General features: G+C 42.8%; 4 protein-coding genes across 6 annotated transcripts; 3 read left to right on the top strand and 1 right to left on the bottom strand.

The window, feature by feature from the left end:
• The first annotated feature begins 40 nt into the window (after window positions 1-40).
• On the top strand, window positions 41-4,522 carry Cp190 (centrosome-associated zinc finger protein CP190). Of its 3 annotated transcripts, none has more exons than XM_012359997.2 (5): window positions 41-180; window positions 1,093-1,289; window positions 1,353-1,492; window positions 1,570-1,806; window positions 1,885-4,522. In XM_012359997.2, the coding sequence occupies exons 2-5, from the start codon at window positions 1,122-1,124 to the stop codon at window positions 3,938-3,940; spliced, it is 2,601 nt and encodes an 866-aa protein (XP_012215420.1). In that variant the 5' UTR covers window positions 41-180; window positions 1,093-1,121; the 3' UTR covers window positions 3,941-4,522. The 3 variants fall into 3 exon arrangements, with proteins under 3 accessions (XP_012215420.1, XP_012215422.1, XP_012215423.1); XM_012359999.2 differs by lacking the exon at window positions 41-180 and adding an exon at window positions 189-479; XM_012360000.2 differs by lacking the exon at window positions 41-180 and adding an exon at window positions 547-854.
• Window positions 4,523-4,638: 116 nt separating this feature from the next.
• Window positions 4,639-6,380, top strand: LOC105667729 (zinc finger CCHC-type and RNA-binding motif-containing protein 1-like). Its single transcript, XM_012359696.2, has 5 exons — window positions 4,639-4,777; window positions 4,940-5,267; window positions 5,337-5,448; window positions 5,686-6,051; window positions 6,162-6,380. The coding sequence occupies exons 2-5, from the start codon at window positions 5,155-5,157 to the stop codon at window positions 6,288-6,290; spliced, it is 720 nt and encodes a 239-aa protein (XP_012215119.1). The 5' UTR covers window positions 4,639-4,777; window positions 4,940-5,154; the 3' UTR covers window positions 6,291-6,380.
• Window positions 6,381-6,771: 391 nt separating this feature from the next.
• On the bottom strand, window positions 6,772-15,647 carry Sbf (SET domain binding factor). Its single transcript, XM_067349595.1, has 12 exons — window positions 15,008-15,647; window positions 14,588-14,673; window positions 14,230-14,517; window positions 13,923-14,142; window positions 13,594-13,835; window positions 9,210-13,516; window positions 8,988-9,135; window positions 8,765-8,910; window positions 8,461-8,687; window positions 8,137-8,343; window positions 7,988-8,070; window positions 6,772-7,806 (listed from the first exon to the last, which is right to left on the bottom strand). Exons 1-12 carry the CDS (start codon window positions 15,105-15,107, stop codon window positions 7,714-7,716), a joined length of 6,147 nt encoding a protein of 2,048 aa, XP_067205696.1. The 5' UTR covers window positions 15,108-15,647; the 3' UTR covers window positions 6,772-7,713.
• Window positions 15,648-15,790: 143 nt separating this feature from the next.
• On the top strand, window positions 15,791-17,697 carry Vps36 (vacuolar protein sorting 36). Its single transcript, XM_012359686.2, has 6 exons — window positions 15,791-15,970; window positions 16,101-16,296; window positions 16,368-16,726; window positions 16,791-16,955; window positions 17,028-17,243; window positions 17,325-17,697. Exons 1-6 carry the CDS (start codon window positions 15,875-15,877, stop codon window positions 17,502-17,504), a joined length of 1,212 nt encoding a protein of 403 aa, XP_012215109.1. The 5' UTR covers window positions 15,791-15,874; the 3' UTR covers window positions 17,505-17,697.
• The last annotated feature ends 113 nt before the right edge of the window (window positions 17,698-17,810 follow it).

The raw sequence follows: 17,810 nt of genomic DNA, 5'->3' as shown, positions 1-17,810 counted from the left end.
TGCACATAATAAACGCCCGTCGCTTTCATGCGTTCGCGTCTTTATATTTGTCAAACTTGAACGCGAATAGCTCCATCTATGAGTCACGGCACATAATGGGATGCTTGCTGTTGATTGTATACTGAGAAAATTCGTAAGAGATGGTGCTGAACGGAAATTATTGAGATCCCTGCTGAATAGGTACGTGAATTATAAGCGCAATAGTATTTTCGATTCGCGTGTACACACACTCGAGGCGGGCCGGTCACGAAACCGCGGTATGCACTACGAGCGACTGGCGGAAGACGCGTATGCGACCAGCGTCTGTCTCCATGCCGCCAGAAAATGTACGATTAATGTCGTTCCCGGGATTAATTCGGCTCGTTTCTGCGGCACTTCCAATCTTTCCGATCACTCGGTAGCCGAATTCTCACGTTTCTGCTCGTTCTTTACGTGAGAGACAAAAGATGCAGTAGAGATACGCTTTTTTTATAACTCTGGTATGAAATGCTATATACTCTATGATGTATATTACGAAATATATATGTAGAAATACGAATTGTGCATGTGGCTCTTACTGGCCTTGACGGAATGGACGAGGGTGGATTGGCGCGCTGTACATCGTGTTGATAAAATTTTTTAAACCGTTTTGTGATCTTTGAGACTTGAATAAGTTTAGTGCTGCATTTAAAATAATATTCTGGAAAATGCATTACAGAAACAAACAACCGATAAATTAGAAGCATGAAAATTTGATAGTGATATGTTTTCATTTGTCAAAACAAGCTAAGATTATTACTCTTATTTTTCCTACTATTGTGCCATTATATTTAACATCACACGATTCTATATCATTGTCTTCCTATATTATATCGGTAATATATATCTATAATTATACCTTATATTTGGAACAACTAAAATAATTTAATTATCTAAATTAGATTTATTCAGTTTATAAAATAATAGCATATAAAACAATAACTTTTTATATTTTTTCTAAAATTTGTTTCCACAATCTATATTGCAAATCTGGTAGTTTGGATAGCTTTCTATTTATCTTACAGAAACATGACATATGTGTATTTATATTCAATATTTATTGATTTATCTTAGGTGTTGATAAGTTTGTCAATTCCTTCATAATGGAATCAGGAGTGATTCAGGAAAAGTCACTCCCTTTGCGTGGGTTAAAACAAGTAAAGGTTGATAATTGGGGATCATTTTTTCTCCAACGACTTCAACAGCTTTATTATGAGGAGTTATTTTTTGATCTTAAAATTAAATTTCCTACGAGTGATATCACAGTACAGGTATAAGAATTATGACGTTTGAAATTTATCAATAGATATTGTGCTAACCAAAATTTCTTTTAGGCTCATCGACTTGTAGTTACAACATGTACAGACTATTTTATGCAACTCGAACAACAGCAAAAAGAAAAAGATGAAAACTTTAACGGTGTCATTACTATGCCTTCAGACATGCCTTATGAATGCGTTAAGTCTATTATAAGGTATATATTATATATCTTTTGATATTTACCACTAAAAAATGATTGCTCATTATATATAATTGTGTATTTATATGCAGCTTTATGTATACTGGACAATTGGAATACTGGACATCAGAACAGAATGCTTTGTACCGTACTGCACAAAAGATGAATATGACAGTGCTAACAAAATTGCTTGACGCTCAATTCAACACGAGCAGTTTACAGGTTGACGCAGTGAAAACATCTCCGGTAATGACGATCTCGAAACCTTCAGCAAAACCAGTCATCACCTCCATCAGCTCGCCATTACCTGAACCATTGCCTGGTAGAAAGTATGTATTTCATTGCGCAATGTTTTAAATGCAATGCTATGATGATAAAATGTCAATAATTCATCATTATTATTAAAGGCTTCCCATTTGGAAGAGAAAGTTAGATGACTCTCCAGCGATGAATTACGAAGTACGATCCACAATCCACGGTCCATCCTCGATACATAAACCTGACGAAACGACTCCTGGTCCATCCAGATTTGATCTGCCGGAAGCGGATGATATTGCTCTTGGAGTTTTTTCTTCATTCGACGATATTACATATAATACAAAGCCTATTGTTCAAGCATCCGACATACACAAGAAAGGAAATTCTTCTCTTAAACGTTCACCGGACAGAGACAGTAAAAATGACACCACTGAAGACGAGGAGGAAGAAAATCAGGATAATGATAAAAGTCCGAGAGACACGAATTCGGACGACGATTGGAGTATATCGAAGAATTTCCAGAAATCTCCAGACGGACAGAACGCAAAGAGAGTGCGTTTTGATCTGGAGGAAAAGGAAAATGTAGAGAAGTCTAAGTCAAACGATCAACCGAATACCGACGATTCCATCAACAATCATGCAAAGATCATTAGAGAGGTATTGAAAAAGTACCCTCATTTAGTGAAGAACAATAAGAATATTCGCTTGAAGATTATGCAGAAAGAAGCAAAATCATCCGACGCCGCAGGCAGGACAAAAGTATCTTACGTGGTTTTGAAATCCGATAATCTACTATCCACTGACGATGATTCCAAGTGCAACGGCAATATCGATGGCGAAACAGGCCCTTGGAAGTGCAACAAATGCGACTTGGATGAGGAATATACGAATTACTATATGTACAGGAGACACATGCAGGATGTGCACGAGGAGAAGTTTGATCCGAGGGTGTGCGAGCACTGCGGATACAAAGCAACTAAGCGCAATATGCTGATGTATCATCTTTACACTAAGCACAACGTACCGCCGCCTAAGAGCATGAACTTTCCCAAGTGTCAAGCTTGCTCGTACGTCGCTTTGTCGGAGACTTTGCTGGTGCGTCATCAGATCAATCATCATCATCATCGACCTACTACTCGACACAATCTGCCTTCGGAGGACATTCATTGTGGCCAATGCAACGAGTCGTTCAGGAATGTCACTGACCTTACCACTCATGAATTGAACACCGGCCACGGAAGTATGACCGGTCGCAAAGAGACGAAGGGCCACCGCTGCCCGTACTGCATTAAAGTATTTGTTCGTCTGACAAACTTGCAGATACATCTGGACTGCGCACACAAGGACATGCAGAGAGACACAAATGAGTCGGCAGCGGCCGCTCCGGCCATTCCATTGGAACCGTCATCTGAAGCGGAGGCTCTCAGTCACGTTGCCAGCGGAATAGCCGCTTCTCTTGGCGTCGGAGATACGGAAGCAGGCGCGGAAACGCAGGAAACCGTGACAATAGTGAAAGGAGCGAACGATCAGTATATTGTGCCAGAAATGGAACTGGAAGATATAACGCATAATATCAGTTACAATGAGCACGAACTGGAGGGCCAGCATATGATTATGTTGGTCAACAATGACGACAGTTACCAACACGCCGAAAGCGATCATCATCAGCAACCACAGCAGCTGGATATCGCTGATAATGAGCAAATAGTTATGCAGGGGACAGATGATGGAATGATTGTATACATTCATGGAGCCGAGGAGGCCGATCGATCCTACGAGGCCTATCAACCAGCCGAGGCTGCGCAAGAGACTGAGGAAATAGTTGAGGAAGTTGTGGAGGAAGTCGAGGAAGTTGAGGAAGTCGAGGAAGTCGAGGAAGTCGAGGAAGTCGAGGAAGTCGAGGAGGTTATGGAAGAGGAAGAAGAAGATGATGATGAAGTGCAGGAGGTATCTCAAGAGATACTGGAGGAATGTGGTAATCAGGTGGAGGAAGTGATACAATATGAAACGGAGATAGTAGAATATGAGGAGGAACAGTGCAGCGAACAGAATAATAGTATGGACGCGAATCAGGAATCCGTAATGATCATCGAGGAAGAGCATGTCGAAGGGGACGAGGCTGTAGGAGTTAACAAAAGACGCAAGAAGATACGAAGCTTCGCTACCGAATGGGACGAAGATAGTGCGGGAATCGCCGAATCATGAATATCGTAACATTGGACCTTTCATTTGCTTATGATATGTTATTAACTTTCACGGCTACATTTTAATTGAACGCTTTACACGCTATATATGAATATTCCTTTTATACTTTAACTTATACTTTAGTGATGTTTGTCAATAGCAAACAGTGACGTAATGAGAGCAGCGATTTCACTGCACAGCGTATGAGTAAGACGACAAAATTAATCAAATCATTATATTTACTAGCGACAGGGAATAAAATGCGTTGTAATGAAAATATTGTATAAGACCGTATATGTGAACTCTATTATTGCACTGATACTTTGCATTTTTTGGGTTATTTTGTTAATATATGTTCCAGCTTTCGTTAACGTTAATTGTCCTAGTATAAAGCAAAGTATATATTTTACAGTGTGCTAAATTATAATACATCTAGAGTTGTCATTGTAATACAAATCTAGACTTATTGCGATAAACACTTCTAACAGATCTGTGTAAGAATCACAGACCTTAAAAATTTGAAACCATTATATTTTTTTTTTTTTTCTTAAATGCAAGAATGTTTATATACATGTAGCTTAGAAAAATATATGTTACACTTAATTGATCTCTAGATTTATTTCGTAAAAGTCCGCATCATATACCAAAGTATTTTGGCGACCAATTTCGTAGTTTAATACAATTCCTCAAAATGAAAATAGTATATATAATCACGTAGAAAATAAATATTCCTTTCAAATCTGTCTATAAACTTTTACAATACAGTAATAAATCCTAATTTACAAGAAAGCAAAGATTGTAATGAAAATAAATCTAAGATTAAAAGCGCAAATATTTGCATTATAAATAAACATATAGGCCGGTATTCATAGTCCGTTCTTATATTCAAAATCGTCTTAAGCACGGACTTATATTCGCTCTCTTTGTCACACATAGATTGTGTCTGACAAAGAGAGCGAATATAAGTTTGTACTTAAAACGATCTTGAATATAAGAACGGACTATGAATACCGCCCATAGAGTTGATTGAATAGCATAGAATTTTATGTATGTCGCGACATTTCTGTTGATTCTATCCTAACCTTACCTAACTTTAACCTAAAACATGCTAAATCTTATGATACGTCAAAAGAGCATCATCTGATGAATTAAAGTTATTTCTGTGGAAAAATAAAAAAAATATAATCAGCGATTAAACAAAAACTTTAATGCATTGCTTTAAAATATAAGAAAATATGAACAATCATATTGCGCCAAGTAAATCGACAGTCTATGTGTCAAATCTACCGTTCTCTTTAACCAACAATGACATACATCAGCTGTTGGAAAGCTATGGAAAAATTGTCAAGTGAGTTGCGACAAATTATCTTGTAATTAATTTTTCACATTGTGTAAATGTTACGTCCTGTATTTCCAGAGTAACAGTATTGAAAGACAAAGTAAAGCGACGAAGCCGCGGCGTCGCTTTTGTATTATTTCTGAAAGTTGAAGATGCTGTATCTTGTGCAAACGCTCTTAATAACACAGAGGTAAATTCTAATTTTTATCTCTCGTTTTCTAACGTTTAGCACATTCATTAAGAAATTTTTTTCATTAATTTACATAAAGCTTTTCTAATAAAGAATTTATCATGTTGAAGCCAGTTTAAATTTTTGTCTCTTCCTTATTCTGGCTTTAGAAAAAGACAAGAATCAATTAAATCACGGATAAATTTAAACAATAAAGAATATTTGTTGTTAACATCTTTGTTCTCTTTATTATGTTAGATACTTGGTCGTACTGTGAAAAGTTCGATAGCAGTCGACAATGGTCGCAGCACAGAGTTCATACGTCGCAGAGATTACCCTGATAAATCTCAGTGCTATGAATGCGGAGAGGAGGGACATTTGTCATATTGTTGCACCAACAACATATTAGGCCCTAGAAAACCACCACCAAAAAAAGTCAGGTTACGGAAAAAAAATATCAAACAAGAAAAATGCGATATGAGTTACTTTGACAGCGATAGTGATGAAACGACGAAAAGGCCAAAGTACAGCGCCGATGATGCTGACGATGCCAACGATGCCGATGAGGTCAATGACGATGTAGAAGATGAGCCAGAAACACTGAGTGCAGTCATTGCACTCGAGGTACAATTATAATTATCAAGTTCTTAATTAAAAGCTGACAAGATAAATTAAAAGTAGAGTTAAATCTTTATAGTGTTAGTGCAATTTCCATTGATTGCTTTATATTTCAGCAAAGACGAACTGAAATTGAACATAAAGAGACGACAGACGAATGTGATAGAAAAGAAGATTTAACTATACCAAAGAAACGTTATAAAAAGAATAATTATTTCAGCGACGAGGAAGATTTTAGTGAATAATCTGTATAATATAGTACAAAATCTTGATGAGAATGATAATTAAAAAACTGTATGCACATATGATTCGAGTATATTTTTACACTTACGAAATTGTAGTTGTGTATCTATTTAATTTTTCCATTCTGCGTCATCCGATATTCAAGAGAGTCAATTTACGGAAAGCTAATTAATTTTAATTAGATAATTTTCTTATAATCTAGAATAAAAATTTCCAAGCATTTGATTAATATCTTAAAAAATTCCATGCCTGTTTATTTTCTCTCTTAAAAGATATTTAATAGAAATAATATCTAAATTTATATGTAGGCTAATTTGATTATTTTTTGTAGCTTTTTTCTGATTATTATCCTTGTATATATTTTTGTAATTATTAATATTTCTCACTTCATTTAAGATAATTAATCCAATCAACGGTTTATGAAGCTTATTGATATAGTTCTTAATTTCGTAGGTACAAATTGTAAGCAAAAAATACTCCAGATTTGCTCTTATCAATTTAATTTTACCGTCAGCATGGCAGGAGTATTAATCAAATATTTTTATACATTTAAAGAATTGTCTTTCTTATATAAGCTTTGAGCTTAACACCTTTAACAAACGAGATCGCAACCTATAATGATAATATTAATTACAACAGCGTTTAATGTAATTGCTATATATATATATATATAGAATGTCTCGAGTTCATCTATCCCTTTCATCTACTTTAGAGAGCATAAGAGATTTTTACACAAATTTAGAGGTGACCTTTTCCTTGATAAAAATTGGATCATTTTTGTATTAAAATAAAATGATATATCGCAAACGTTAATTAAAATAAAATCTACTGGAGGAATGTTTTATTGGTGCTTCTAAAAAATTCGCAAACTGCTCATTTTAACTATTTATAATTTTAAAGAAAGTTTCGATGTCTTTGTCGAGGAAAAGCTACTCCCAATTTGTCGAATCGATAAAAACTACGATAATCCTGAGACTTTCCGTATATATACATATATATGTTGAGGAACGTGCATGATTTGCATGAGCCATGCTCAATTCATATGCCACTATAATTTAAACAATAGAAAACACAATAAACAAAATAAAAAAAATGTTTTTAGGCGCGACGCATCATGTAGCGATCTCTCATCTCTCTTCCAGCTGAATGAATACAAATTTAACATAACGATATAATCACAATGTACATTATATTCACAAACTAATCCTATGTCGAGGATATGAATGTATCACATTTAATTTATGATACTATTTTCAGTCCAACGAGAGTTTTGCATTTTAAAATACTTAAAGCAAGATTACTGCAGTCTATGACGCGATACAATTAGACTATACAAGATTATGTAACAAAATTAAAATCTGTGTTTTACCATCTATATCAGTCACATCCAGAATTTTAAATTAGTACTATAATCAAGCAGTGACATTATTGTAAGCACGCTTGAACCTTCTCGATCCATTCTTGCGCCGTGGCTGCATCGGCGGCGCAAAAGTTGTACGTTCGTCTGTTTGTGCGGAGCTGTAAAGCAAACGATTTTACGCTTATACGATGTACACATGGCGTATGTAGACAGTGTTGTGTTACGTAAATATAAATTAATCTGTAAAATTAGAAAAATCCACCGAAAGTTAATGACGCGAAGGTTTACATTTCTTTCATTATTTTATATATAGTTTTATTAAAATGTGTGCGTACTCACATCGAAGAAGGATTTGTCATCTGTTTTCTTTGGTGGTCCGGGCATCGGCGCAGCTGGAGTAACAGATACTACTTCGGCCAAATCTGCGACATTATTTCGTAATGAATTTCATTCCATTTTCTTTTACACTTGTGTTCTCGATTACATACCTATATATCCCTTGCAGTGCGAATCCTCCACTGCGTCGTAATATCTCAATTGATGTTTTATAGAATCCAGTACGAACCATCTTTGTTTCCAACCCTTCAGCAGAGCTCCCCGCTTGTAAAGATAGCCTTCGTGCGTTCTATTTTCCGCCACGTTACTCGAGAATTGTTCGTAATATTGTTGCGAGGAGGTTTGTATAGTCGTTACACCTGCGAAGCGAAAGTCAACATTGATATAAGCAAGAGAGTTTCGGGACCAGCAACTGTGAAGATTATACATGAAAAGCGTTTAATTATTCGATCGAATTCGATAGAACCAACGCATACTTGAGTTTACACTTCCGTTATCGCCGCCGCTCCTCGTAAGCGTGTGAGTCTGAAGATTATCCGTCACAGCCTTGTATTTTGTGCAATTCTTTGGCACAGCATCCGCGCACTTGTCGTGACACACGTGGCCGCAATCGATGCATCTCAATCCAGCCTTCACGGGACCCCATAACACACCGGAACACGCGTCGCAGTGAGTCGGCGTCGCGGAATCCAGTCGTTCAAACCTTCGGCAAATATTCGCACTTGTAATACACTCGATCAATCTTGAGGGAATTCTAGAGAATCGATATTGATGCGATACCTGTGCGGATGTGCGTATACGGAGCCTTCGTTTCCGGTGGTGTTTCCACCAGCGAGCTTGCCGCGTAATAACAATTCCAAAGTGGAACGTTTGTGAATCAATCGACCGTGATACCGTACAAGCGCCGTGCTGAATGATGCGTGCCGCTAGAGAAAGAATAGATTACAATTGCTGAAATATTCGGAGATATAATTGCTTGTAGAAACGTTGCATCGCAGCTTACGGCAAGCGAGTCGGTGTTCGGCAGCTCGAGCTTGTCCCAGAGTACTTTCCACTTTTGCGGCAAGTGTCCCAGCTCGGTCTCCAATCTGTGAATCTCCTCTAAAAGATGCGAGAACTGATCGGGCACCATCGTGTTCACCCCGTCGTATCTGGAAGAAATCGTGATTTGTAAAGTTTGCAATTTTTTTGCAAACGTGCGCGATATTTAAAAAGCAACACTCACCCCTGAGTGACCACTTTGCGATTGCTCTTCACCACGCCGTCCGCAGCTTCGGCTTCCTCCTCCTGTTGAGAATCCTGCTGCAGCACTTCCAAGTCGTAGGCCGGCCCGTGCGCCAGTTCTTCTTCCAGATAGAACTGCCAAATGTCGAGGCTGGACAGATGCGAGACCGGTCGCAGAATGGGGTTCTCCGTGTTCGGCGTGTACATAAAATTGTAGAACAGCGGGCATCGCGCGTGCTGCTTCTCGATGTAATCGAATATACTTTGTCCGAGATTACAGCCGGTATTCGTGCCGGCCAATCTACCGCCGGGATAGATGGTTTCGTCGTCGCTGCCGCCGGTGTCCACGCCCTTGTGGTGACTCGTCAGAGAGCCCCTTTTGTCCTCGATGGCGGTGATGCCGCACTCCACCCGGTCGAACTCGCAGTCCAGTAGGAACGTGCGGAAGCGGCAGGACACCGAGTGATAGGCCAGGAACTTGAGATAATACTCGTTGAACTCGAACGCCAGGGGGAACTGTTTCTGTATCTGGTGCGCTATGTCGAGGAACTGCAGAAACGTGGGCGTAAAGTTCGTCGTCTGCGAGTTCGCGGCGAGATTGCTCCGGTGGCCGAATCTGTGACCGAAGCCGAGCCACTCTTTCTCGATCAGCGTCCTGAAGCCGTCGATCGTTCTGTAGTGCGGATCGAGGCACACCTGCGCTATGGAACAAACGGTGGTCGTGGTGTCCCAGCCGTCCTCCAGGCAGACCGCCACCGACGAGCCCTGCATGTCCATTAGATCTATAACCGCTCCGGCCAGCTGCATGAGATTCTGCAACTGCTGCAACCACTCCGAGCTCTCGACGAGCCTGTAGAAGCTCTGATCGGGCTCGACGTTCGGCGAGCTCGGCACGCACGCTCGCATCAGCTTCTTGAACGCGGCCTTCGTGTGCCTCACGTCGTAATACTCCACCGGAATGAAGTCCGTCTTCGGTGTGGATTCCGCTTTCACGCCCTTCATGTGCGCCTTCTCGCCGAGAACGTAGAGAGCGGCGCGCTGAAACGTGTGAACGCATTCCGTACCGCTGTCGGAGTCCGCGGAGTGTCTGACGGTGCCGCGCTGATGGTGAACGGAAGTCAGAGAAGCCTGTGAATTATGCCTCTTGTCCTTCAGCGAGCCCCATCGGCCGAAGTTCTTGGGACCCTTGCCGCCAGACGAGCTCAGGGTGCCGAGGGGTTTGTTGAACGGATTGCGGCGCGACTGCTCGGGCGTGGCGTTGCGATCTTCAGCGGCTAATAGAAGCGAATCTATGCTCAGCGAGCTGTCGGACATGCCCCAAGCGGAGCCCTGTCGCAGCACGGAGAGCGGCGTCACGGCCACGAGCGCCATCATGTACTTCTCCTGCTCCAGGGAGGACGTGGTCTCCGAAGACGTGGTCTTCAGATTGCTGCCGGAGGTCGGGTGAGCCTTGAGCATGCCCATCACGCCCTTGCCGTGGTAACCCGCGCCTCTGATCAGCAGCGCCTTCGTTCGCGGATGTCTCCAGGTGACGACTGGCATTCTGCTGTGCCGGTAGAGTCTGCAGAATCGCCGGATACTCTCGTCCGACACGGAAGTGGGGACGATCAGAAGCGCGGGATAACTGCGGCAGATCATGTAGGCGCAGTTCACCGAGGTCAGTCGAAAGGGCTCGTTCCGACGGTTGTTGTGCGGCCCGTTCGAGTAGAGACCCAATCGATACCAGTCCCTGACGTAGCTGCGCTCGGATAAGCGCTCCAATGTTTTCGCATCGGTCACTGGCGGCTGCGTCACTATGCCGGGAATCTCGAAGTCGTCCACGCTGAGGTCGTCGTCGTGACTGAGATCGTTGCTGTCGGTCATCGGCAAGCTCATCCGGCCGGGCGACGTCATGTACTTGTTGTTGCTGTTGATGAGATTCATGTTCGGCAGCACGTACTTTTGCCGTTTGGACGACTGCTTCGGCTTGAAGCCGGCCTTCCTCGCGGTTTTCAGCAGCGTCTTCTTCGCGAAACCTTTCAAAGTGGCATTCTTCTCCTTGCCCTTGTGATGCGCCGTCTGCGTGACCAAGACCTGACCGTTAAACGCGAAGTGGTGGAAGATGTGTGGCGGATATCGCGCCTTGTGCACCAGTTTTCTCAAGGTGTCGATGTTCTCGGGCGTCACCTCCTCGTCGAAGGCGAGCTTTATCAGCTGAAACGTGCAGGAGCGCAACTGCAGGCCCTCCTGCAGACACTGGTCCAGATGCGCCAGGTGCTGCACCGCGACACGCTTCTCCTTCGTCAGAGACGTCACGGGGAAAGCGCGGACAACCAGCTGCTCGCAGGCGAACGGATCGCACGGAATGCCCTTGAACACTATCCTGTAATTCGTGAGGAAGATGGCGCCCTCGGCTGGCAAGAGAGGCGGTATCTTCGGCAGTCCCGCGGAGCTCTCCTCCCGGCCGTCCGGCAGCAGATAAACGCGCAGCCCGTCCATTATCACCTCCTCGCCGGGCAGCATGTTCGGCGTGAGAATCTTCGGCTTCTGTATCGGCGGCAGTCTCTTGCTCTCCCTGTGAACCGCCTCGAGTGTCTCGATGTGCATATGAACGACACCCGGCACCATCTGGTGCAAGCAGCGCACGTGCTCGGCGCTGACGCCACCCTCGTTGCACACGCGATCGACGAATCGCGAGACCATGCGGATGACGGCGCTGCCGGTCTCGCCCGGATCCGTCTCCTCGAATCCGGACTCGGCGTCGCCGCTGTCGCTCGCCACGCTGTTCGTGATGCTGTTGCTCGCGCGTTCCTCGTCGTAAATGTGATCCTGCCGATGAGTCTTGGAGCCGATGTCGAGCGGCACCAGCAGATACACCATCCGATTGGCGTAATGGATCGCCTGGCTGTACATGGTGCTCTCTTCGCTATTTACGAGTTCTTTCTGCTTCTCGGGATCGATGGACGGCCAGATTCGCATCTGATCCGCGGCTATCTCCAACGCCGACGGTTCCTGAGCCTGATAGATGGAGTATCGATCGCGGTACGGAAACTCCTTGCCGTCTCGAGGGCTGATGGGGCTCAAAATGCCGTCGTTCATCAGCCTCGGCGGAGAATTGTCCCCCGGCAGATACAGACGTTTCACATCTTTCTGCACGTCCAGATAAAATGCGTCCTCCCAGAACTGCTGATTCTGCCACACCGGATGCTCCTGGATGCAGGTGTACGCGAATTGGATCACGCCGGTGCACAACTTCCGGCAGAATGCAGTGGCGAGCGGGAGCAGCGCGGCGGCAACGCCGTGTTCGTCCATCGACGAGTCGTCCTGCAGCGCGCAATTCATCAGACGCACCACTAAATCGAACTGCTGATGTTCCAGCATGGCCTTGTTTCCCACCACGTGCTGCGCCAGCTCCATGCAAAGCGCCAGTCGAGCGGCCTTGCTTTTCAGAGCTCGCAGAACCGCCGGGAATGTTTTGCGAGCGTCCGAGATCTTGTTCTCGAATATGCAGTTGATGCAGTTGCGTAATACCTCCAATCTTCGAGCGGAATTGCTAACCAAGTGTCTGGTGTCGTGAACGAACGAAATGTGCGGGCCCATGGGCACGATGCGGGGTTGAATCGGCCGCAGCGACGACAGTCTAACCTTGAGATTGTTCTTCGCGAGGCCTTCGTCAATAATCGTTTGAACCTGCTCCGGATTGATGCGCGGCAAGAGCGGCTGATGTATTCTCGTGAACGCGCCCTCGGGCGGTTTCAAGATCTTTTGCACGTACGGCTGGGGATTCGGATTTTCGTTCAAGTACAACTGTTGCGCCAGTTCTTGAATATGCGTGAGGATCACTCGATGATCCTGCGTCTCTTGCTTCAATTGATCGCTCAGATTACTGTACAGTTCATCCCACACGTCGCAGGGTCTCCACGGCGGGCCTCTTTCCGCGACGAAGGACGTGAAGAACATGCAATCCAAGACTCTCGTGGTGAAGTCGCAATCCGTTAGACCTCTCTCGCCCAGAAACGCCGCTTTGTGAAACGTGATGACCGGCTTCGGGTGTATTCGTATCAGCGTTAAACAGCTCCGGTATCCTTGCAACAGTTGAGCGAAGGTTCTCATAAACACCGCCCTGAGTTCTTTGTCGAGCATGGGCGAGTGCGGCGCCCTGGTGGCGAGAGGAGGGAAAGCGTAGTCCGCGCACGTTAGTTCTGGCTGCAACACGAGGGACAATGATTCCTGCGTTTGCGAGAGCAGCGGCTCTGGCAGCAGAGCGAGCGAAACGCCGTCCGGAACCGTTATGGAGCCTCCGTCCAGATCAGCCACTATTACGTCCATCTGTTATGTTAGAAAAATTGTAAGTGCTTGTACAAGAATAACGTGAATTTTTCTAAATCATATAGAATGTGCCTTACAAGCTCCGCAACTTCGTATTTTAACGAACTGTGCACGCCCATAATGAATGGCGTCGGAGTGCTGAGTATTTCGACTAAAGCTGCTGGCAAAAGAGGAATGTAAACGTGCGAGTATCTAAACGGATACATTAATGCCGTGAGGGCGCGACACCCTTCAGTCAGTCGGGAATAACTAGCGGAGTGAAAAAGTATCTTGTGTTCTGTCATGACTGCGCAAAATAAGACTAATACATTACGAATACCTGGAAATGATATCGTATGTCAGTAACGAGTAATATTTATAACAGGCGTTTAGCTGTACGTTTAACCTCACTATTGCATTTTCTTACCTAACTGCTGAAATAATAAATTTACACTAGTATGAGTTATAGGAAGAGAAGGACTAATTGGTGGTTGAAGCGCCTGGCGATCTCCTGCTCCAATGCTGAATCGTACCTGGGGCCCACCAGGGGGAGGTACTTGAATACATCCTAATATGTTTCCGACTAATGTTTCTAACGGTATACCAAGATTTTCCACATACACCGTGTAAATAATACCAAGGCAATTCTGCAAGAATAATAATGAATCATTATTGACGAATCCCAGTAAACACGTATAATTGATAGTATTAATTGTAAACAAATATACACGTACTCTAAATGTTTCTATGTAATCGAGTCTGGAAACCAGCACCAGACATTTGGGTGCGTACATAATGCTATGATGCGCAATGGCGGGTATCGCCCTGACCAAGGGGCGACTATCCCCATCTACGGGATCCTCCTCCTCGTCAACGGGCTTACTTGGCACAATCGATACCGTTTCATTGAAGCACATGCAAGCGCAATAATGTCGATTTGCATCAATATCTGTCAATATTGAAACAAAGAAGCGCGGCTCCTGCCTCTCCGTCGATAAGGCCCATCCTTGCGGTTGACAAAACTGTAAAAGACAATACGTATGTAGCGAAATCAATAATATTAAATTTGTCTCTAAGAAAAATCAATTTTACCCATTCTATCCCTTCAATGAAAGGTGTATCTGGCCAATCTTTCTCTGGGAATCGTTGTAATATAACTCCACTACTTACACCACCCCCTATAATCATAACATACATGCATTATATCGCATTGCATATATATTTTCAATTCTTACATGCAGTAATTTATAATGAAACAATCAAGAACTAACAGTGTTGAATCTCAATAGAGTGATATGGTCATATATTAAAATAGAAATTATCATCATCTTTTTAGATCATCCTTTATTTTTAACTATATTTTGTTATCTCACTTTTTTTTCTTTTTAAAGCCTAAACATGCATCGATTGTTCGTTTTACAAGTCAAAAATGTGTAAAAGAATGTAGATAGAAAAAAATATTGGGTGTAACCCTAACGAGCCCTAACGAGTAACCCTTCAACGATGACTTACTCTCTTTCTCGTGATCGTAGCCGACCACCACAAAGTAGTCGGCTAGCCGAGACATCTCGGTGTATTCGTGGGGCTGAGTGGGGGTGGTTGCGCTCAACATCCCACGTCGAGTTCGTTACACGTGATTTCATGGACCGTAGCCTACGGCTTAGCAACTGTGCACTACTCTCTCGTCAAACGTAGAGAACGCACGGTCGCGCGTCAACGCGCGGATCAGTTTGAAAGTGTCGCGAGCATAGCCCTCGCGCGATTTCTCACCACGTCGCGCGACCCCCTGGCTCGACTGACACACGGAAACGTCAAGCTGATGTGGAACCGCGCACGAACACCCCGTTGCGGTTAACGCGAAGATCTCGCACGCATCAGCGAAAAAAAAAAAAAATACGAGCGATGTCTCGCGAACGCAAATCCTGCGCGATCGTCAGCACACTTCGAGTGTGCTGTTTCAACGCGACATCGTGTCGCTTCGCTACCGGCGTCTCCGTGCGTCCCGCGAACCCGCCGAATAATGATGCCACACCCCGAAACCTCAATCCATAACCTACCAAACTCAAACGCCACACTGAATGTTTGTTGAACCCGCGTACAGATACAGAGCCGAAATGCGCACCGCGATTATGATAAACGAAGACGAGTACGCGCCGCCGTCACTCGGCAGCTACTTGTTTTTTTTTTGTTCGCCATCTGTCGGCTGCACAAGGCATGCTATAAGCACCACGGACTTCCTCGTTAGATAAAACAGTCGAGGAGAGTGTTTTTACATAGTATGAATCCATCTAGAAAAGCTATAAGCCACGGGCTGACCAGGCTGATCACATGAGGCGAGTATGGTTGTTCACTTTGACAGTTTGTGATAAGTAGATCACGATGAATAGATTCGAGTACGCTGATTCTCGGCTTATGCCGAGTGAAACTTATGTGAGACGTGATATGGCTGTACGTCTCTATGATGGCGATACAAAGGTAATAATATTGCGAATGCTATTTGTACTTGAAACAATGACTCAGACAAATGTGCAGTGTTCAGATTTTTAATTTATCGTTCTCACGCTAGATCATAGATTTAAGGATTAACCAAGATCATTTTTGACAGACAAACTTTGAAGGTGGTGAACTAATCTTAACTAGTCACAGAATACTTTGGGGTAGACCTGGTGATATACCACGAGGTAATACCTGTTTATCACTGTCACTCCGACATGTCGTTTTCTTTGAAGAAGAAAATCCTGGACCGTTCTCGTTTGGACGTAGCAAGAAAATTGTATTACATCTTTCTGAACCTGCTGTCGGTAAGATTTTAAGTTGCGTAAATAAAGGGATTAATAAGCTATCTGATTGAACTAACAATTTGTATTTTTAGATAAGATGCCTGGTCCAGCAGATAATAGTTCATACAATTATGTCAAGTTGTCATTTAAAGAAGGCCTGGATTCAAATTTTATAACACAATTATCTGATACTATTATGAGAAGAGTGTGGGAGTTTGCTCCTGCCGGAGGCTTAATTTTGCCTAATAATGCGCATAATAGTCAAGGAAACTCAAAGCTGCTACCTCAAATAAAAACGCGGACGGGTATCATAGGCATCGAGAGGAGTTTGCAAGAGAAGCAAAAAGAAACTGATGAAAGTATATCGTTGGCATTTCAAGATCTCACGAAACTTATGGATATGGCTAAAGATATGGTGGCCGTTTCAAAGACAATTTCAGCTAAAATAAGGGTGATTTTCAATGATTCTTTCGTAAAGTTAACAGATTGAAGTTCATAATGCAGGATGATTGCAGGCGAGGCAAGGAGACATAACAGAGGACGAAACTGTCAGATTCAAGGCTTATCTAATGAGTTTAGGTATTGACGATCCAGTCACAAGGGATGCGTACAAGAGCAGCAATGAATACTTTATACAATTAGCGAAGCAACTTGCATATATATTGGAAGAACCAATAAACGTTTGTAGTTTGGTTTATCTGATGAATATAAAGAATAATTAAATTTATTATAATTATTATAATTGATTTTAGGAAGTAGGAGGCATGATGACACTTACGGACGTTTACTGCCGTGTAAACAGAGCAAGAGGTTTGGAACTTCTATCGCCTGAAGATTTATTACACGCCAGTAGACAGTTGGCACCTTTAGATTTACCAATTGTATTGAGAAGCTTTGATAGTGGTGTTATGGTTCTCCAAATACGCTCTCACAACGATAACTCCGTCGCTGATCGCATAATGGAGTTGGTGAGTATTGAATAATGAAAAACTTGTTAAATAAAATTACTACCCGATTCTTTCATTATATCTCCTGCATAAAATTTTTAGTTGAAAGAGAAAGGATCCATGACAGCCGAAGATCTCGCACAGTCAGAGGGTATATCAGTATTATTAGCACGTGAGAGATTGCTAGTCACTGAGAAGCATGGCAAAGCCTGCAGGGACGACTCGATAGAGGCTTTGAAATTCTATCCTAATCTGTTTCTAGAAGAAATATCTAGTGAATGATTTTTAAGCTGCCACGTATGAGCAAATGTCCTGTTAATGTAATCAGATTGATGCTGGCCATTATTATGTAACACCAGTGCATTTCATGCTTTTATATATTTCTCCACGTGCTCGAAGTGTAACTAAATTAAACTCAATTAGAGTTAAACTAGCATGTAAAATATAAATAATATAATATCTATTTTTAAGAAGATATGACTACTCGTTCTTAATTATACTTTTTGAACCTGACTTTATTAAAATAAATTGTATACACATAAATTTTGAAAAAAATATCTTTGATACAAGTACGGAAAAATCGACAGT

The sequence above is a fragment of the Linepithema humile genome, chromosome 2, assembly GCF_040581485.1.
Source record: "Linepithema humile isolate Giens D197 chromosome 2, Lhum_UNIL_v1.0, whole genome shotgun sequence".
NCBI classification, from domain to species: Eukaryota; Metazoa; Arthropoda; class Insecta; order Hymenoptera; family Formicidae; genus Linepithema; species Linepithema humile.
The sequence above is the reverse complement of the archived record's forward strand: the minus strand, read 5'-3'. Positions and strand labels throughout refer to the sequence as shown.